Genomic DNA, 22,976 nt, shown 5'->3' on the forward strand with positions numbered 1-22,976 from the left:
AGAATTTGATTAACTGGCTGGCTGTGGTAGAAGATAGTGAAGTGAGAATACTCGGCACAAAGACACAGTAAATCCTGCCAGCAAAACTTTTATATCTTCTAACACTACTTGCTCCACAGACAGAAAACCAGCAAACCATTGACATGTCCAGCAAACCATTAACATGTCTGATCCTCTGATTTATCTGTGAAATATAAGTGTATAAAATTGCTTAGATTATTGTTTTGAGCATGCAGGAATATCCATGATTCTTGAATTCATGCCGACTTGGTGTATAGACCTTCTCCTGACCGACGCTTTTTTATCTCCCTTTAGACACAAAACACACACTTTGTTCACCCTATCTCAAAAAAAGCTATTTGCTATAAAAGTTGGAATGGCATGTGCCTCCAAAGTACTGCTCATGGTTTCTTGTCCGTGTGGTAGGGGCAACAGCTTTCTTAAACAACATTTGAGTGACTTAAAGGTTGGCCTTACAAAAACGACTGCTTAATTTGATGTTGCAGTTTTTTTCTTTCATTATTAAACAACATCAATTTGAACAAGGTATTATGTTAGTCAAAAACGTTTTGTCATTTAGATTTTAATATCCACCTCGCTGATTTCAATCATGTAAATGTCAGCTAAAATGAAAAGTAAACAGTATTCGAAGCAGTGGGCTGCTACTAGCAAAGCAATGTTAGTAATGCTTTGTGTTGAGGATGGGAAGGCGGTGAAGTTATGCCATGGTAGTCCGAATGTCTGCACACAGGGGTCCACCCACAGAATCCACAAGCTTTACCTAATCACCTGAATACAGCTGTATTTCTGTGTTTCTCTCCTCGAATCCTACATAACATTTGGAAAAATAGCATTTTTCTATAATCCCGAACTCACCTTGGACCACCAGACGTCCCTGAGCAGTCCTACGAACGCGGGTCCCCGGTTTGTTAGCAGCACATACGTAAACCCCTGAGTGCTGCACACCTACATCTGAGATCATCAGGTTCCCTGTGCCGAGTACCTGGATGCCCTCCACACCAATGGGACGGCCGTCTACCCGGGGAAGAGAGAGAAAGAGAGAGATGAATTGAGAAGGATGGAAAAATAATTACTGTATGTAGAGCAGCAGAAAAGAAGGACCAGGTGTGCACAGGTACAGTATGTGTTCATGTTACATTGAGGTGAATGAAGTGTTTAAACTACAGGGAAGGTTTAGAAGTGGGCTTGAATCACAAACAATCAAGAATGAAACAACGCTTACAAGTTAGAAACAGGCAATGGTCTTTCTGACCCTGTAATCAGTCAAGGATGCATCTATCAAAGCCCAGTGTGTGATCCTTAGAATTGTAATGTAATTGGACAGAGCCGCAAATACAACAGCCTCAAAGGTAATAAGACAGGGTGCCCACTGAGCTCCTGTGTGCTGTGTGAGCGGCGTTCATGCTGTAATTAGTTGTCTTAAAAGGTTACTTGTTGTCAGGGTGACATCCTACAAAGGACATTCATCATCTGTTTTTCCATTTAATGTTTATTATTGTATGTGCAGCTTTTTAATGGAAGTTCAGGTAATAAAAGCCTTCCAACTTCTGCTGAAACTTTTTTTTCCTCATGTCTTTGTCTCACAAAGTGCTTTTGCTTTTATGCAGGAGAAGTTCCAGCCACCACCGGGGACCAAGAAACTCTAACTGCAGCTTCTAATCTCCTATCTCCCTACACAATCCATAGCTGCCTCCTCCTGCTCTCGCCGTACTTACATGATAAGCTCACACTTTCCTGTGCTTCTATCTGCAGTCTATACCCCAACAATGACACCACTGATATTAGCTTTTGGGCCAACGGGGCATACTGATCCTATTTATGACTTCCATCTGCAGCCTGTAAGCCTGTATGGCCCAGATTTGACGTGTTAAAAGGCCAGTCAGGAGGGCAGGGATATGGCCACCATGCTGGACTCATGCATAGACAGGAGCTCCAGTCAGGGATAAAAACCATATGGTCACAAAACAGCAGTGGTTTTTAGAGCGCTTTCATATGTTTAATAAAAATGATTAAAGCATGGCCAGTTCGAGTTAATGCTGTGTAATTAAATCTTCCTTTAAATAGCACTCATGTGTTTATTACAAAACATAGAAAACAATATAGATTATGAAGGGATTATAAACGGATTAACAATAAAACAGGAAATTCAGACAAATTAAGAGAAAATCTTAATGCAATTAAATCAATCAGCTTTAATATAATGTGAAAACATAGTTGTAGGATGCTCTTTAAATCAGATATATTTACTGGTCCTACATTGCAAAGCATCACAGCATACACGCAGTCCCTTGTCTGAAGACCTAACCTCTCTCACAGACTTTCAGGTGAAGTGAACAATCCACAAACCGGGTATTAAATCCTTTAAACGTAATCCAATGAAGATGTAATCTTGTGGTGATGGATTATGTAGAGAACAATATTAGTAATTAATCATGACAAATTATTGAAATGCAATAAATAACTCTAGCTTCCCCGCCAAGCGCTTTTGCTTCGTGTCTGTCACTGTGATTTGTTCTATTGCTATTATTTAATTTTTCCATTATCTTTAACTAACTTCTCAGTCCAGCAAGCTTTTGTCTTAACAAAAGCCGTCTTGTTCTTTTCTTGCCTTTTTCTACTATATTTCTTTCTCTCTCTCTTGCCCCCTCAATCAGTTTCTCTCTGTCAGGCACTAATTAACTTAGTGTCAGAAAAGAAAGAGCACAAGCTAGCAGGCTGTGGTGCTGTTGAATGAATAGCAGCAAACAAACTCTGGCATTAAGAATGACTGATGTGCAACTATCAGATTCATTATGCAGCTTATCCCAGCCTGCCGTAATCTAATTCATACAAATCCCATCGTGTTAGCATTTCATTCTAGCGACATTGTGTAAGGCAATACCCTCAATCTGATTATGCCCAAATGCTTGGGAGAGGCTGCAATTTACATTTGAAGCAGCAAATCAGATTGCATAATAGGTAAAGAAAACACATACCAGATTGGAAAAATGGTCACGACAGACCCTGAGTGATAGTAAAGACAAAATGTGGGAGGGGGAAACTAATGGTATCAGTTTCAGCACCTCATAGCAATTACTCAGATGCTCGTCAGTGCTTTGAAGGAGGTTCAACTTCATGAGGAGATGAAGCATACATTTATCAACACAAAATCAAATATAATGTTGAGCCCAAAGACCTAATGTTGAATCCCATTGCCTCATGTATGTTTGAAGGATGCTCCACTGTATCAAATGTATTTTGTGCGTTCATGTACATTACACAATGCAGGACAGATCAAAGCTGTGCTGCAGAAAACATACAAACACACACAAAGGACACAGAGGACATACAACCCACACAAAACTCTCACATTTCCCAAGCCCAAACACACACAGGGCTCAGTGACACACAAATCATCAAACACACTTGTACAGAATAAAAAAATCTAAATCCATATGTGCACCTTCTGGGGTCTGAACAGGGATTTTTCCTCACCTAGTCTGCTCCATGACACGATGGGTCGGGGGTATCCGGTGGCAACACATTCCAAGATGGCGGTTTGGTGAACAGTTAGGGTGAGGTTTTCCGGACCGACCACTATCATAGGCTCTTTGTAAACAGATGACTGAGAGCCTGGAGAAAAAAACAGGGGGGAGAGGGGGGGGGGGGGGGGATAAGATGGAAACAAGCATGATGGATGGCATCCTTTAATTGGATTTCTCTAGAGTGCATTAGCTCTATATCTCCTGAATCAGGCAGGAGAACAATAGGTTTGGAAAATCTTGCAATATGCTGGGTAGATAGCATGCTCATGGTATGTAGATGTGAAATATAAGATAAAAATGTACCGACCTGATACAGTGAGGAGGGCCTCGGTGCTGTGTTTTACTCCTGCACTGTTATGAGCCACACAGCAGAACTTTCCACTGTCCTCTTCACGGACTCCTGTGATCTGCAGGACACCTGTCGGCAAGAGGGTGTACCTACGAGAGAAATAGGAGGCATGAGGAGACAAATACGGTGAGACATGGTAAATGGCCAAAAACGTGTCAGGCTGTTATGTAGTCTGGGCCAACCTCTCGTCCTTGGTGTCCACCGGACGTCTGTCTATCTCCCAGCTGATGACCGGTTCTGGCAGACCATGGATCTGGCACTGGAATCTCGCCACGCCGGCCTCCTCAGCATGCACTGACTCCGGTTGGACATGGAAGTCTGCCATGGCTGTAGAGAGAGGGAGAGTGGGATATTAATTCGTAAACATCACACAACAGCAAGCCTGGCAGCTTACAGGGAAGCGCTATTTCTGCAAGAACACACAGCTCCACACGCAGCAACTTTTTATAGACCAAGAAAATATGGAGTATTTCCTTCACACATTAATTATGTCCTTCCCAATCGTGTCTATACAGTATATCTGCAAGGGTAAAGTAAAAGAGCTTCACAAGCTGTGTGAAGGGGCAATGAGGAAATGCATTCACAAGCTCAAGATAAGAGATAATGATCCCCAGGATGTGAAAACTGATTAGCTGAAAAGTATACAAGTGTAGGAATGTTGTATTTTTCATTTTTGTAAAGTACTTTGAGTTGCCTTGTGTTGAAAGGTGCAATATAAATAAACTTGCCTTGCCTATTTAGGACACAAGCATTATCTTTGAACAGCACTTGACATAAAGTGCACACTGCTAGCGTTTCTCGCCAAAGTTCTAAAACGATAAATGAATATACAGTGTGGTGAAGATGAGAAGGAATAATACTGCCAGCTGTAAAGTATTGATTTAAAGTCATTTATCTTCTTTGCCTTTTAATGGATAGAAATATTGGATACAAACATTTTGTGCAGAAAGATATACAGCTTGTGTGCCTACAAGATTGAAGGTGGAGGACACTTATATTGACATCCAAGGTCATTATAATAATGCCTTGAACACTCCTTAGACACTAAAGAGCAATATTACTACCCATTCTTCGAAGGACTATTGTGTGAAAATTAGACTTTATAAAACGTTTTCTTTTTAAACAAATGGTGAGAAATATTGTTACCTCGTACTGAGGTTGAGTTATCGCATTGTTAGACATTTTTAATTGAAGCAAGTTACTTGGTGACAGAAGTAGCTTGCGAAAAAAGAGATTATTTTTCTATAAATGTAACAATATAGCTTCTTCTTTCAAAAGGAATATCTAATCAGTGATTTTTGATCTAAAAGTTATTCTAAGCCTTTATAAAGAAACACGTTCTAGCTATAGGAGCATCTCATATACAACTCTATCTGACTCATCAGGTGCTCAAGGTGATCTCTACATACCGATATAAATGTAAAGTACGGGGAGTATGGATTCACTGCCATATGTTGACATTCAGCATGTAGGCATGTTTTTAAAGATGCATAACACAAACAAAGATAACAAACACACACACATTGCTACATAGCATAACTAGTATCGATATCCCTTCAGAGATCCTCACTCAGCTGCACTTCACATATATACTGGTGGCAGAACAAAAGCATCATCGAAGGTGGAGCCAGCGACAAACTCAATTAAAGAAAGGCCCTCTCTTCAACAATTCTCCCTCCTTCTACAACACAAGTGTACTCATTTCAATGTCAACCTTAATTAACTAGGACAGAGGAGGACTTATCTGAACACTGTTAGGATAACAAGAGGGACGGACCCTTATTATTTCATAACCTCATGCCCTTCCTAACCTGTAGCCGGCGTCAATTCATTACTTGCAGAACGAGGAGGGAGTTTATTTATGACTCACAGCTACTTGTTTACTGTTTGTCTTTTCCTTTATTTCTAATTGAGTTGCCCCTTGTCTGTATTGTGTACTTCAGACAGGTATCTACTGGTAATGCATGTAAATCTCTACTTACTTATCATTCCTATTTAGAAAGGGGATAACAAAGAGACAGCACAATATATGTCCGATTGGAAATAAAACCAAACCATCAAAAATAGTTGTTAATGGACCAAGAGTGGCAGTACTTTAGACCCATGTGTCTGCAACAGTGGTCTAGCACTGCAATTATTCCATTTAGGAGCCTAATAAGAAGCGAGGCATTCTCCAACACGACTTGACCTTAGATCTGTGATTGGATGTATGGCGCTGTAATATAAACATTTAAACATGTTATTTTAGTATTCTTCCAGCAGTGACAGCTTCACTTCCTACGCTACAAGATCTCTTTGAGAGAAGAGATAGCACGTCCACTTGTTTCCACTGGCTCAATTACGCCCCAAAAAATCAAGACTGTTACTCAGCCTGACAGGGTCTCATATTTTTCCTTTGGCCCCTGTACTATGAGGCCACACTTAAATACTTAATATATCTTACTGGGGTAATTCAGCTTAAGTGCCTATCTCAGGGGCCCAACTGAATTTTTCCACCTGGGACCCACAACCTTCTAGCCATAAAACATTTTAGGCTAACCTCCCTGTGAAGTTTAGACAGCCTAAAAGTCACAGAGAACATTTACCACATTTTATCACCAAATGAGTATTATAGCACATATACTGTTTAGACACTTTAGATAATCACAGTTTTCTTTAACCACGGTGAACTGCGAGCCCTAGGCATTTCAATTATTTCACTTCAATTTAAAGTGTAAAACACCAAACACAATTTCAAACAAATTATTGTATATCTCACAAGACAGTTTATTGGCCTGTAAGAATATTTTCATGGGTTCTCACTTCTATTCGTGACGAGCTGACAAAAGCAATCAGAAATACTTTATGTATAGGCTTGCAGTAACACGGGGCCCGGGGCAGAGACCGACAGAGTGAAGCGTCGAATCAAAGCCCTGAAGGCATTGTCACTGCAGAAAGGTTAGGAGCAGAGAAACAGCTAGGAACCCTTCAAAAAATAATAGTGACTGACAGATCTGATCAAAGATGCTCGCTGACTTGGAATACAGTCCTAAATTGAGATACAAACTTGCTGCTGTTTTTACTTTCCATGTGTACTGGGAACACTGGGGACATGGAGAAAGAAACACAATTGCACTTGAATGCTTAAGAACAAAGGAGTTAAAAAGGAGGACCAGCGCCTATGGGAGCTTTCTTGTGAATCTCTGCCAAGTAGTCATGGTGTCCGCTGATCTGGCTGTTGTGTGTCCACTGACTAAACCCCCCTAACGGGCCCCACCCTTGGCCTTCATGCATAAAACATGGCTTCTCTTAAGAGGCCCACACCCCTGAGCCTATCGACGCACTCGTAGAATCAGGCACAATCTGAGAAATCACAATAGGGTTACATACACAGATAAACACTTACAGAAGCATAGAGAGACTTGTTAACCATCTGTGCTGGATGCAGAGGAAAACAGCCGTTCCTAATCTACATTGTGCATGTCGCTTTTCATTGTTGGAGAGGTTGCAGAGTCAATCTAAAGTCCTACAGCTCAGCTACAGCACAGACAAATAAACATATGCAAAGAGCTGCTTCAACAGTAACAAACAACCATATCGATCCCCCTTCTGCTGCAGGAGAAGACAGACACACACACGAGGAACTCTCACTCACCCCGACACATAGCGCTAACCAACAAGCTCCTCTACTGTTTTTCACTCTTTGCTAAGTGTTGACAGACACATGATTAAAGACTGTCCAGTACCAGCGTGAGGCTGCTGGCTTAAATTGAGCAGGTCTAATTATTGCAATAATGGAGAGAATGGTTGGGGTGCATACTAAAAAGAAATCCATACATACAAGTGCGCAATTGCTCCCCGAACATATGTCTGACAGTTCCTCCGTGACTCTGAGTGAGTGAGTAATATGAGTTAAGGTCACAGACACAAAGTGTGAAGTGTGGTGATTTTGACAGCTAGCTGGGCAGTAAACCAGGTTGTGTCAAAACCCTGGTCATCTAATAATAGGTATCAAGTCAGGAGCACACCTGCAAGTGTGTTTCAATTAATGACCAAAAGTTCAGGAAACATCATCAGGCAAAGATGTTGTTTTAGTAAAATTTAGGTCAACATGTCACATCATGAAAAGTCACAAACCAATACGAAGGATGAAATACAAATCCAAGCACTGATTATTGGGTTCGAGAGCCAGTGCGGAGCTTAGAAGGCAGTCGATGTTGATGAATTTCCCAATCCTTCATTTTCACAGTGCTGAATATCTAGGATGGCTGATTTTTTTTCTTTTCCCATTGAGGCAACTCAGATTTATCTAATGAAGAAATGTAGATTAAATGGTGATTATGTGAATGACCTCTTGCTGCATTATTTTTTCCCTAATAGCTCAAAACTAATGATCCGTCTTTGTATTGCTCAGTTAAACACGCACACCAGAGAATAATTAAGAAGGTGATTAAAAGCCCAAACTGTGCGGTTTCCTGTGACGACAATGTCCAAATCGACCAATCTGAGGAAACACTTCCATGTTTTTTTACAAATACATTTGTTTCCTGGGGATGATTCATTGACATGACGGAGGTAATGACGCCAAGAGAAGGACATGCATCCTACGGCACCATTCAAACGCGCAGCTATGGTGCAAGGCTTTAGTGAGCCCCTATGTTAGAAATGTCATTCCCTCCCTCACACCTTCGCTTGCCTCCAGCCCCCCCCATTCTCACATTTTCAGCCGTTTTCTCGATACTTCATCGCACACCTCGCCCCACCCCCACAAGCCCTCTCAGGCCTGTGACATCATTAGGTACATGTTGTTCAAGCAGTGGTGATGACTACCGTACCCACCCCACCCCCACTTCGGTAAACCAGTAAAATAGAGATGAGGCTCATAAATAATGGAGTTGGTGTACGGTGCTATTCCAGCATGGAGAGCCCACACTTCAGCAGCCTTTAAATAGGCATCCCTGAAATAGCAGGCCCTGTGCTGGGACCCTAGAGATGGCATTTTAATGCAGATGTGATATTTTATTGGCTCCCTGCCCCAATAGGCCCCCTCCCCCACCCTCCCCAAAGCCTGGGCACTGCTGTGATCAATCTGCTGGTTCGCGGTGCGTGATGCTTATCACCTACGAAAGGAAGGGCTGCACATGCGTGGGCTGTCTCTGGCACACATTAATTTGCCTCCTTTAAATGCTTTGGCACATCAACACCTTCCTGTCATTACCTGCATGAGCCAAAGCATCAGTTAAGCTGCATTTCTGCGCTTTAACGCTCTACTGGCAGAAGTAAGGATTCACATGAAAAACCAGACCTATTGGACATTGGTCACACTCAAATATACCCATAATATGTCTAATACAGCAGGCCAATGCAAACATGCTCTATTATGTAAATGTAAGCTTTAAACTTACATTGTTACAATGCCTGTCATGTTAAGCACTATCTGGCACATGTGGAGTTGAGTACAAACTTTGCATTTACATATATCCGGCATGAACGGTCTATTTGAATGCAACTGAACAATAAACTGTTCACTTTAGTTTTTGCCATCTTCTATTATAAAAAGTAAAAACTAAGTTTAAAGGAGCCAGATGAAATGTCAGGTGATCATAGTGATAGGGCTATCAATGTTGAATCAAAATGCATGGCATCCAAAAGCAATAGAGACACTTTACTTAAAAATGACAACCTCATGGTGACATTAGAGGAAAGAGGATCAAGATATAAAGATTAATCAGTTGGAAAGCATTTATGTCTGTACGAAATGTTAAATTAATCATCCAATAGTCTGGTCCAGAGTGATGCAACAACTGACCGACTTCGGTCTGCATTATTTCTTTTAAGGTTTTAAAAATACTGTAATAATACTGACTGGTGTGCCCCTACCATATGTAAAAAAGAGAAACATTGAGAAAACGCAGCATATAATGCAATCAAATACCAACTTTTTGTGCATTTCAAAACACTTATCAGATAAATGTAAACCAAAGAATGCTGTAGTGTGTCCACAGATTTTCTTACCCTTCTTTCACTTGTCTTTGGTGATTTCCTCATATTTGGTTACATATAAACTAACATCTGATCATGAAAGATTTTCTTACTTCCCCTCTCGCATAACAAAATTGTTTTGACTGGGACTGAATTGCCTTTTCTGCTTGTGTTGCAGGCTTGTTTGCATTAGGCTTCCCCATGGTGTGATTGTCCTTAGTCTGTGGTGTTGATCAATACGGTAGAGCCTGTGTCCAGTAAGTTAAATATAGTAAGATTGATGGCTGCTATTAAGACTCCCTGTCGAAGGTTGAGGGAGCAGCAATGCTACAATAGTTACCACTCACAATGATGCCTGACATTTCTTTTCTGTTTAACCATAAAAGTTAATGAGCGGCAATGATATGCATAGTGACCCAAAAAATAGAAACCCCTGCATACAAGGCGATCTAACATGACACTGTTGTAATTAAAACTACCTTTGTGAAGACACACACGAATGTTTAAACATTTACAGCTCAATGATAACCGAGCAAACTCAATCTGCTGATGATAAAGGTGTATTGGGTCCAAAGCTGCTACCAAGGTGTCCCTGAGCAAAGCATCGTTCCGTACACTGCTCCGTGGGCGCCACACATGTTGCAGCCCACTGCTCCTAGCACTAGGATGGGTCAAATGCAGAATGTTCCCGTCAGTGGGATGATTCACGGCATATTCTTCTTCTCTATTATGTTGTTTAAAATGAGAGTTAAGACTTATTTGACAGTTAATCATTAATATTCAGCAACTATTTTGAAATTCCAGCTTTGATAGACTTTCTTAGATACTCAACGAAATATCTTCGGGATTTGAATTGTTTGTTGCAAAAGCTTTTTTTATCTCAGCCATTTTGAGAAATGGTGATGGGGTTTTAAGTGTTTTTACTTTTTTATGGTACATACAATGACTCAAGAAATTGAGAAAATTATCAACAAGATGAATGGATAATAAACATAGTCATGAATTGCAGCCTTAATCTGGTTTGTGCAACATTATGAGGGGTTGTAGCTCTTTCAAACAGAAAATCAATTGTGTGTTTTATATCCTGTTTCATCTGATCCATATTAATAACACATGGCAACCTTTTCTTATATAATATTGCTACTGTAAACCTTTTGGTGGCTCAACAGCATTATAGGTTTGTCTATATTGAATACAGTCATGCTTTGTTTTACTGCCTAAGATTGCCAGTGCTGAACAAGCACTGAAAATGAATATTTAAGCAGTGTAAACATTATGAGTGTAGAAGTCACTTGCTCTGCGTCAGCGATAAGCAGAACAGTACTTAAGGTAAGAAGATAAAAGATGTTTTGTCACACAGAGAGAGGATGATGGGAAGACACATTGCTCACTGTCTAGTTGTTTTTCCCTCTGCCGCTCCTAACCCCTCCACTCCAGGGACAAAGCATGGGCCCCACTAGTGCCTTGCATGTGCCTCTGTCACACCCCTTACTTCTGCGTCACCTTGAGCCCCACCATCCGGCCTCTGCTCCTCCCACTCCATCACCCCCAGCCCCTGCACCCCTGCTCTGCCCCTGTAGCCCCAAATCTCCACACTAAGCCTCCTACACTCACTTCAGCATGCAGGCCCTAATTAAAGAGAGACCCATTAAAGCACAACAGATGCTGGAAATTAAGGGATTATTTAAATGATTCCCAGTCGGGGCTTGGGTAAGATTAGAGACGTGAGAGAGTGAGAGAGCTGGGGGAGGACAACAGAGAATAAAAGGTTAAAAAAACAGACAAACCAGTGCCATGAAAAGAAGCATTTGATTTACACCAGGCGTTTTTTCTTGTTGGTGTGAACCTTGCTGATATTGTTTCCTTTCTTTAATTAAAACAAAGTGTTAATATGTGTATGTGCATGCAGGGACTCACAAACAACAAAGGAAGGGTCTGATGTGTGGGAACAAAAAGAGCGGGCCTTTTGTAATATTTAAAGTAACTAACTGGGCGTAAAACTGTGTACTCATTAAACAACTTCAAACATTTCCTCATGGTAATGAGAGACAGGGCTCAAAAGGGCATCCTTTCAGTTCTCCAAATACCTCACTACTCTGATAGTATGTTTTTCACATTTCACATCACATTACCTAGTTTAGTCTGTAACACACACGTCTCAAACATGGGCCCAGGACGTTTAGTCTCAGTATTCTGTGTGTACAATTCTATATTTTAATCTGTATAATAACATTGTATATTCAATAGAAATACTTTAGGTATACATATTTCACTGTTGATATGTACAGTATATATATACAGCATTATCATTTTCTCTTGTTTTATTTATTTTACTTTTATTTATAGGTATGTCTTAAGAGACCATTACACATTGTTCTTAAATCTTTATCTCTACATGTATGGCAGCCATTCCAGTTTCTGTTGAATTCCAACACAGAGAAATGTTGTCAGTAGTTTATAAAATAAAAAAATAATAATACAAAAAAAATCATTCAACTCCAAGACATTTCTATAAATAGTAAAACCAGAGAAAATGAGAATGCTGGCCTCTCAATCTTTTCCAGGGCAGTATATACTGTATATTTGCTGTTTTTGTTTATTTAATTACATTTTTTATTCATGTGCGATGCTTGTCTACATGCTGCTGTGACAAAAGAATTCCCCAAACATAAATCAATAAAAGTATAACTTATCTTTTATTTTATACTGTGCATCCTCAACACTGTGAAACACCCTGATCACCTAACAGGTGGATGCAGCAGAGAGACCTGACTGGCCAGTAAACAGTAATTGATCTGTTTCAAGACTCATGGGTTATCCTTTATTTACTGCCTAGCTATCGCCTACATGTAAAGTAAAAATGCTTCGCTTAAAACAACATGCAGCCTAATCGTTTTCCATTTCTGTGTCCTGAACTTGGGACACACTAGGGACTTGAAATACGGACACAATTCTCCTTCTGCTCTAGTGTAACATCCTCCCCACTAGAAGAACAGAGAGGTAAATAGTGTCTGAGGACTCAGAGCATACTCTCCTATCGGCCTGGAATGAAAATAATTTCTCCTCTTAACTTGCTGCCAACCCCTTTAGTTTGTCTCTCTGCCAAATTAGCACCTTACTGAGGAGACTGCATGTGCTATGCCTCCCGAGAGGTGAAGTCCCAGCAACCTTTTTCAGACTTTGCTCCTCTAGCTTCAGCCTGACAGTGTTTTTGTCTTGACAGGGTTTAAAAATATTTACAATGACACTTGGCTGGCCTGTAAGCCATATGGCTCATAGACTCATGCTAAATGCTTTACAGTAAATAGCACCATTTGTTTCCTAGGAAATATGTAACACACAGCACTTTGTATTGCCTGTTACAGTATCTATTTAACTTTTGAGCGGAAAAGCAATTTTCAGAAAGAGTATTAAAATAATGCCTCAAACAACTGAAAGCTGAAAGTATACCTGAGGCTAACCTGTAAGTGGGTCAGGATTTGGGCTCCCTGTAGACTGCTTATGTTATACCTTTGCTTCTACTTTACCTTGTTACAGAGCGGAGAGTAAATCTTTAAGTAGATTTATTTTTCTCTTGAGCATTTCAGGTAGCATTAGTTTTTTTTGAGGGAATGTGCTCAAAATTCAATTGGTAATAGAACAATTCCCCTACTTTACACACACATTCACTCTGTACACACTCACTAACACTTATGTAATTCTTAACGTCAGTAAGACAAGATTGGCTTTATAGAAAAACATTTTGTCGAAGCGTTTATTGCAGAGTAATGGACATCAACGAATATTCTGTCATTTTTCTTTTTCACTCTTGATTGTTGCAGAGAAGAGGCTATTACTTCACAATGAGATTCTCTACTTGCCCAGAGGCCAGATATCTAATTAATATCGCCAATACCTCAGCATGCAACGGCCTGCTTTAGAATTCAAATTAGAAGCCTCTCCCGTCATCCAACCAGTATGTATGAGCTCATATCCACATGAATTATGTGCTGTCTTTTATTCAGCGCACTGACTGTACGCCCTCTGCACAAAAGTGAAGCCATACAACTGCTTTATCCCTGTCTTGTCTTGTTTCTCTATGGTGTTGGAGTTTGAGATATTTTCCAACGTTAGGAGACATCTGGGGTAAGATAACGTTTATATTCAAATGGAAATGCCACTAAATTCTTCTTTGGCTCGTCTCCGCCTCTTGTTTTGTGAAGCCAGAAATAAGCGAGGCCCGCTGACAGCAGTGGCTCTGAATAACAACCTGGACGGACATTTGGCATCACAATTCTCTTCAGTCCAACACTCATTACTTCCATCTCATTAGAGGACAACTGTTGGCTAGTCAGGCCAGTCTGAGGAGGCGAGGATGAATCTCTTCCGAAGAGACTTTCCTTTATGCTGCTGTTTCTTGACCATATATTGCTGGTGGAAGGAACTCAAGTGTAGGGAAATTTCCAGAGATGTATATTCCTCGATGTGTGAGATGGTTCCTCTCTGAGAGCTTAGCATGCTGTGTTAACCATGCATCTGACAGTGATTTTGAGGGGGGCTGGCCTGAACCAGGGGTAGATGGATGACCCCACATCTGGCACTCCCACGGGACATCTGAAAGACGCAGGGCGGGACCGGCCCATGCGCTCCAGTGCATCTCACAGCACCCTGAAGACTGGGCTCCCCTAATGGCTGTAAATGTCACCCCTTCTTCACTCAATGCCACACACACACATGCACACACACTCACAGTAGCCTTTGGCAGTTGTAAGAGGGAGATCCCCTCAGCTGTGTGGTTCCCATTGGGCATTTATGTGTGTCTCAGTGACCTTGTTGGTTTTCCAAACCCTCAAATCAAAGTTTCCAAAAATGCTATCCTGATAAAATGTAAGTGTTATTTTTGTGTGTGATTTTATTAGGTTTTTTGTATATTCAAAACCTTCTCTTAAGTTTGTGACGAGGGAACCTGATGTTGTAAAATGCTAACTTACTTCCGGGTTTTAGGACTCGTTCCTGCGGCACTCTATTACACATTAGACTTTATTTTTGAAACCTCTTAGCTATTGATGGTTTCATAACCAGCTGCCTGGACATACAATGCTGAATATTGTTAATGTATCACCATTTCACTGTTCCCTCTATCTTAAGATCAGGTGGTTAAACCTCTACCACCACTCGATTCAGGGTCTATAGGTAATGTTCAAAAAGTTGTGTTTTTTGGCCTCAAGCCTTCCTTTTGTTTGGTTAGTCAGAGTTCATCATTACATGAAAATGATCTGATGTGAAATATTTAGTACCTCAGGGCTCCTTTCTTACCCCACTGTTTCACCTCTGCATGATTATTGTTACGTTTTATTGTCAGGCCGTTGGTTAAGCTTCCCTTTATTTGCTCCCTTTCCATGTCAGATCAGACTTGGGACTTACAGAAAAATATGCATGACCCTTCAAACTCTCTGATCTCTTAAACCTATATTGCATGCTCTCAGAATACAGGGTTCCCGTCCATCCCCAGGGTAAAAAGCATTCCAGCATGTTACAGGGTCTTTTACTATCATGCCCTGTTCCTGTTACTCTGTTGAGGCCTTAAAATCCAAATTTCTCGATACTGAAATACCATACTGTTAATATTTTACAATGTCTATTCTGAACACATGACATGTACTGCATATCTGAATGTCCTGGAAGGGGATCCTCTTTTGCTCTTTCTGAGGTTTCTTCTATTTATCTGCCTGTCAAAAATGTTTGGGGACTTTTCCCTGTCTGAATCGAGTCCCTATAAGGACAAGGGGGCTTTGCAAGCCCGTGTTTCTGAACGACAATAAATGATCCTGGTATATCGTATAGATTGCTAATCCCCGTAAGGCAATTGTTTAATTTGCGATATTGTGCTCTATAAAATAAATCGAATTGAATCAACCAATTTAATTAGATTTATCTACCAGCCATGGTCCATTTTTCAAAGCAAAAGCCTGATTCACATAGGGTGCTAATTCCGATATGTGCCATGTATATGTGCATTTGAAATCTTCATTTTGGCAGCTTCTGAGGTGACAGTGAATGTAGATTGCAATCTCTCTGTGGACTGCACACTCTCCTGCTTATCCATGTTGTGCAGGCCTATGCTCAATTTACAGCACCTTCTCTTCTGCCTTCTTCTCTTCTGCCTTCTTCTGCCTTCTTCTTCTGCCTTCTTTTCTTCTCGCTTTACATTTTCACTGCCACATAATGTTAAGAGAACAGTAACATTATGGTGTTGAAAATGAAAACCATTTCATTAATTTAACACAAATTAGCTTTACCATAGGGCTAATAAATAGTATTCATATTATCACCATCTGCCAGATTAACCTTTCCACAGATAAACAAAAACATCTTTAGGGATTCAAACACATGTAACTAATGTAAAGGAGTCTGTCGACACAAAGCAGCACAGGTTATCCATTAACCTATTATTAAACCTTAAGTTGTTCTTGTGTGCATTGTGCTGCTGATACGAGTCTCAGTCATTTCTGAGGAATGATCCCTTGTTTCTTGGAAACCAGCCCTTGGACACGCTGTCACTTTTACACTCAGCTTAAAACACGCAGACACACTTATTCACGCATAATGGCTTATACATGGCAAAGGTGGAAAGACATGCATGCGCTTACTGACATGCACAAAAATGAGTTTCTGTCTCTCACCCGCATGCACGCACACACACAGACACACGTCCAATCACTCACACCCCTTCTTGCTCCGTCAGCTCAACTGACAGCAGTAATGAGTTTCTTCTCTGCGTAAGCCAACTGGCACCCACTCAAGGGAATTTTTCAGCCTGAATTGCGGCCATTAATCACAATCCCAGGCAACACAGTGCCATCACGTGTGTGGTAAACAGAGATTTGTTCGTGGGGGGCAATGAGACTAAAACATAGTAAAGGAGGAGCTTGCCACTGTCAAAAGTCAGACAGAGCGGACTGATGACGAAGGAATGAGAAGGACCATGAAAAAACATTACAAAGTGTTTGGTTTGTTAAATCATCGCCCTCTTGTTGAGTACACGTCTGGGCCTCAGCTCATACTGGGCTAAATGGAGGGTAAAGACAGGAAGAATCAAAAGCCCAGATGCTCTATTCTGTAAATATGAGCTCAATTACTGGGAAGAGAGATGCTGTGACATCAATCATGATCAACAAGATAGGTGGGACACCCTTCTGCTAACCACTGCACACATGACAGATTACACTCACTTTCATAAACATGTAAACACAGAAATAAATTGTGTGTGACTCAAATGTAAACACAGAAGAGAGAGTGAGTAAAATACAATCTGAATAATTCCAGTGCTGCTACAGTGACAGAAGCCCTTAAAGAAGAGCACACCGCATTTAAGATAAGGACAAAGAGAGCAGCAGCCATTAGTGTATGGAGAATTGTTTCCCCTCGGTTTGTGACGTCGAGATATTGTCACCAGTCTGTCCTCTGGTTGAGACAGCCTGAAATTAAAAGTCTGCCTCCTATTATTGTCTTTCCAGTCTTTTCCCTCCCTCTTTTCCTCCAGGCTGCCAGCTGACTACGGTCCCCCCCCCCCTTTGCATCAAAACTGGCTAATCCTGATGAATTCATGTTAATATGCAGTCAGTAACCCCAAGCTCTGTTTGGACGCAAATGTGAGACTCGTCTACCCCGCCCACAGCATGGAGTCTAGTGCACACCAATTCAGCAGGAAAAATAACCACAGAGCAAGAAGAGCAGGAGAGGAAAGGCAAGTGCAGGCCCTGTCATAACCACTTAGCGTTACGAAACAGCGGGTGAGAAATGAAAGCCCTTTGTCTCTCCCTCTGCCTTCAGTGTGTGTGCAAACAAAGACTGTGCAGATACTGTATTTGTTACGATGGCATATCTGTTCTATCAGATAATGAAATACCATTTTCAGGACTTGAGTAAACAAAGAGCAGCTCTGGATTTACATAAATCGAGAGACATCTTTTTTCATGGAAAAAGAAATCCCAAGGCTAAGGATAGTGAACAATAGAATAAAATATAGGCTTTGTGCTAACTGCAAACACAATTCTTATTATTTAATCAGAATTATCATTTATTGATAAGTGACTTTTAGTGACTAATTGTGGTTCTAACAGCTCAAAAGCCAAAACATTTAATTTGTTTATACGTTTATCAATTTTTATTGTGATACTGTAAAACTAATATTTTCTAAATGTTCGATTTTTGTTTGGAAATGTCAAAGAGTGACACAAACATCTTCATCTGTGGACCTACAGTCCCCAACATAAAGATATCCAGTAGTTACCTTTCATGGAAGGCAAAGAATTGTAGCACCACCTCAAAATGGGACCAGGAAATGTTTTACACAAATTGATATTCTAAGAAATTTCCCAAATAAATTTCCGTAAAACACTTATTTTGATTTGAATGTTTTCTCCCAATTATATCAAACCATTATTTACCCGCAAACATATTGTCCCTCAGTCACATATCAATGTTTGTGTTCTCTGCTATTAGATTTGAAACAAACAAATAACACACCAGCAGCCTGCACTGGTGGCTCTCTGATTGTAATGTTATTCCATGCAGTGGATGGAAGGAGAACAACCAAAGCTGTCAGACATAAGCACATATCACTGGGCTCTTCCAACCTGCCATCAGCCAGCTAACCCTCTAAAACTGTCTTCCCACTCACAACTAATGCCTATGCTGGCAAATGGAGAGGGCTATTAAACTACTAGTATCATGTTTCATCTTTTCACGCTGAGGCAATGAAATGGTCTGGCTTACGACTTACTAAAACACGACATGAAACCACTTCTGCAGAGGAAAAAAACTGAGATACATTCATAAATATGATTAAAGAGTGCAGTTGGACAGATGACACAGATTCTTTATGTGATTTTAAAATAAACACATCTCATCCTCTGAGCAGCTACTGAAAGAAACATCTCTTACGATGGATCCAAAAATTGCTCAGACATCACTGGGAATTGAAATGGGAATTTAATTGAATGACTGCTTCAATGGGGCGTTCAGGGGGGGAATTAGCCTTAGTGTCATGTCTATGTGATGAAGGAATGCTCACTGCACATTAGTTACTGTGTTTAACTAGCAGCAGGTATGTACAGTCACTGACCATACGCCTGAGAAACATTGTGCACATGTCCACGTCAGTGCATTTATTTGATGTTGAGCGTAGGTAATGTGCATGTTACAATGAGGAATTACGAGTGTGGGGTCAGGGGAGCATTTTCCGGCATGTTCTAACGGCAGAGGCGTGCTTCTTCAAGCTAAGCAAGCTCGCTGCTGTTGCTTTGCATCCTGCTGCCTGTCGAAAGCTGCCCTTGAAACAAAGCTGCCGGGGTCAGGAGGTCACGGCACAGTATCAGAATGGAATGTTCCTTCCTGGTTCAAGGTCCAGCCTCCAGAGCCCGAGGGGCCCAGAGATCATTTGAGACCACCGACACATGCTCCATCTATTTTACTCCCCACCTCTCTCCGCTTTTATCTTCCCCTGCATGGCTATTTTGCTGTGGCCTACTTGCTGTGCCACTCTAATCACTCAAAATTAAAGCTGAAAAGTCATTTAAGCTTCTACATCATGATTCAATTAACTCCGGCATCAAATAAAACTCAAATAGAGTGTTTAGGCTACAATTGTTTTAATGATGATTATTTTCCTGATTAATCAATTATCTTCCTGTGCTCTAAAAAGCTGATAACATTTTTTTAAAGACTAAGAGGATGTCTTTAGAAAGATTGTTTTAACCATAAAACAGCCTGAAGATAACTAGTGAACTTTGACATAAAACTATAGTTGACAAGCTCAAATAAGGCATTGTTCAGAAAGGGTGCTTTGATTGTTAATAATGTCACTGTAGGTTTCTCCCTAACATGCAGGTGCTGTCTGTTCCATCCTGATGAGAAATTGTAAATGTATAATACGTTATAAAAATGATTTGAAATAGAAGTTTCTTGCTAACAAATCTACAGACAGTGCAAACAGGTTGTCAGTAGAGAATTGGTCATCGCAGAAATCTTTCATCCTATGCCAGCAGAAACCGCTTATAATTGGTTCCTGTGGAATTCATTTCATCCCCGGTGAACGACTCCACACACACTGCAGCCTGACAAGATTTAACCCCAAACACTTCAGGTGTTCTCGCCCAGTGTGGCAACGTTGGAGAACGAAGGGGAAAGATTATGTTTTACTCTCATTGTCGTTCCCAATGAGCTCATGTTCTACCATAAAACCTGTATTTCAGAATATGATTGCAAGGATGATTACAAAGCCTGCACACACAAACACAAATCCTAAACCCATTCAATCATTTCCTCCCACAATCACTTACAGTATCTCACTCGCTCTGCCTCATTATTTCTTATAGACACATACCAGTTAGAGTCCACTGAGTGAGAAATAAGTCTTCCTTCACGACATTGAACAATAGCTTTAATACAAAACATAATAATCATTATAATTTTGTGAGGAAACATTGAAATAATGGCACACGTTTCTTCAAGCCAAGCTCAACATCAAAGACAGCAGCAATAGAGGTTAGGAACTACATTGTTGTACATAACTGACTTTTATTCACAGCAACTGACTGATAAGACATGGAAGTTAAATAGAAAATGCTAGACAGAGACAAATAAATGTCCTTTCTAAGTGAGTGAAAATGTGCTTATTTTGCTCTCTGCTGCGTTGCTTGTTTGGGGAGGGCTGCTGCGTTGCTTGTTTGGGGAGGGCAGGGTTAGGCCTGTTATGCTGTGGCAGGTTTGGGCCACCTTATTTCACTGCCAAAGCCAAGGTCAATGCCACTGCCCCGGGGCCAGCAGACAGGGGGATGGGTCCCCAATGGGGAATGAGCAGGAGGCTGAGTGTTGGAGGAGGGCTGGTGTAATGGGAGGAGAATAAAAAAAGGGGTGGGGTATTCTGCCCTAGTGCACACAAAAAGGTCACCATTTCCCAGATAAACCCCCCTCCCGTCATCCAGCCCCTCATAACCTCTGACCCATCTATTTCTGAGTCAATGCTGAAACAGAGGGAGAAGAAGGAGGATGGGGGGGTGCAAGGGGAAACACACCCACCCAGAGTCAGCAGTGACTAAAGGGGGCCTCATCCACGGCTAGCTGAGGCGGTCAGGAGAACAAACGGTCAGGCCACCGTCACAAAGCAGAGCCACCAGAGGCTGCACATCTCCGCAGCCTCTGCCTGTTCCCAGCCACTCCACTGCCCTGCATTTCAGAACTAACAATAGGTGCTGCTCTGCTCCGAGAGGGACCCCAACACACACAAACACGGGCTGGAGAGGGGAGAGGTGGCTGAGGCCCAAAGTAGAGCTGCTGCCTGCCCATCACTGACCGGCCTTTGTCTCCGACTCTTCTGCTTATTGGCCACTGCAGAAAGATTTCCTGATCCCTGCTTAAACAAAATGGAAAACTGGACACTGGGCCCCTACGTGTGTGTGTGTGTGTGTGTGTGTGTGTGTGTGTGTGTGTGTGTGTGTGTGTGTGTGTGTGTGTGTGTGTGTGTGTGTGTGTGTGTGTGTGTGTGTGTGTGCACAATAGCGATAGCATCAAAATAGAATTCTTGACTATTATCTCTTCTTCTCATACCTCCACCTCCCATCTGTCTCTGTTGTTATAACTCTTTTTCACACATGTTAAACTAAACGTCTGCCAAAGGAGAAGACAGGAAGAGGGAGTTTTGGTGTTTTTTTATTGGTGGATGGTGCAGACCCTGTAAAGGCTTTTAACTGCCCAATCTGGCCATAAAGGCGCCGTTAAGTGTAGTGAAGCGCGGTGACGGGGCAGTAGCGAGAGCTAGCCAAGCCCCTAGTGAAGCCTGGGATCATAGGAACACCAACATACACACTCAATACGCACCAACATACCCTTTGTTGATGAAAGTGTTCCCTGTTGCCTAACCTTTTCCCACACCATATCCTTAATCTGAACAATCCTTAAATACAACATTCAATAGGTGTGGACCAAACTAAAAACGTTATAATGAGGAGGACTCTAGAGAGCACACTACTGCAATGGGTTGAGGTGATGACAAGACACACATGCAGGCATCAAACCATAGGATTAATCACATACATGTGCTTGTAACAGTCAAAAAAAATCATACTCTACTTTAAACGAGTCAATGCACAATTGCTGCGTGCAAAGCAAGACTGATTTTGTAGAATGGGCCGACCTGTCCAACCTTTGGCCCGGCCTCTGCTCTCTCTGTTACCTTTCACCTCTATTACTGAGGAATTCCTCCCATGAGCCTTAATAGCAGGAAGAAGGAATTCCAGGTCCCTCTTTTCAATTGTTGGTTTGAGAATAGCTAGACACACAGACTTCATCACTTTGACGAGCACAATCCCAACAATGAACTTGAAGTCCATCGAAAACTTGATCCCAGTTGAAGCTGAACTTAGTGTAGCAAACAGGTAAAGGCGAGAGGTTTTTGTTTATTCTAAATTAATCACTGTCAAAAAAACACATGTTACACTCATCAGGATTACTACGTTGACCTGTTAGTTTGTTAGCCTTGAGGGATTTCTTTTTTTTTTAAAGTCAACATTGCCTTCTGTTACAATTGAATAAAAAAGGCTTAATCTGAATGGGTATTATCTGGATGATCAGCTACAGTGTACACAGCTGATGAGAGCAGCTGCTGGTCAAAGTTTGCTTGTGCATTTAAAGATTTTGAATCTATTGCTCATTATGTTCTTCTCTGTTTACTTTGTAGGTTTAATATATCGTAAACATAAATGGTAGTTGATATAAACTTAAATATAGCCCATCAATTCAGCTTGATAGTTGCATCGTCCGTTTGAGTTTTCCTCGTTCATTTCCACAATGAACATATGTTGCAGGCTGTGATTCTATGTGTATATTTCTATGTGTAGGTCACATCTTGCACATAGTCCTAGCCTATTGTGTGTATTGTGTGCCTATGAGTTCTTCTTTTATAAAAAGCACATTGCCACAAATCTCTTAGTCTATTGTAAAGTGCTATACAAACACAACATGACCCTAAGAAATACATAAGTAGGATTAAAGCCATGTTCAACACGAAGACATTGCGCCTGGAGGAATAAGCAAAATGCTATTTTGAGCAGTTCAATATTTCCATCTTCCAGCTGTTTCCC

General features: G+C 41.1%; 1 protein-coding gene across 1 annotated transcript in view; it reads right to left on the reverse strand.

Annotated features, from left to right (window-relative positions):
• Nucleotides 1–22,976, reverse strand: part of igdcc3 (immunoglobulin superfamily, DCC subclass, member 3) — a 49,261-nt gene that overhangs the window by 14,148 nt on the left and 12,137 nt on the right. Inside the window, exons 3-6 of the mRNA XM_063882159.1 lie at nt 4,077–4,221; nt 3,853–3,983; nt 3,496–3,633; nt 877–1,035 (exon numbers count right to left, since the gene is read on the reverse strand). Coding sequence (XP_063738229.1) covers nt 877–1,035; nt 3,496–3,633; nt 3,853–3,983; nt 4,077–4,221 — 573 coding nt within the window. The remainder of the gene's footprint in view (nt 1–876; nt 1,036–3,495; nt 3,634–3,852; nt 3,984–4,076; nt 4,222–22,976) is intronic.

This window comes from Eleginops maclovinus, chromosome 4 (assembly GCF_036324505.1).
Source record: "Eleginops maclovinus isolate JMC-PN-2008 ecotype Puerto Natales chromosome 4, JC_Emac_rtc_rv5, whole genome shotgun sequence".
Taxonomy (NCBI): domain Eukaryota; kingdom Metazoa; phylum Chordata; class Actinopteri; order Perciformes; family Eleginopidae; genus Eleginops; species Eleginops maclovinus.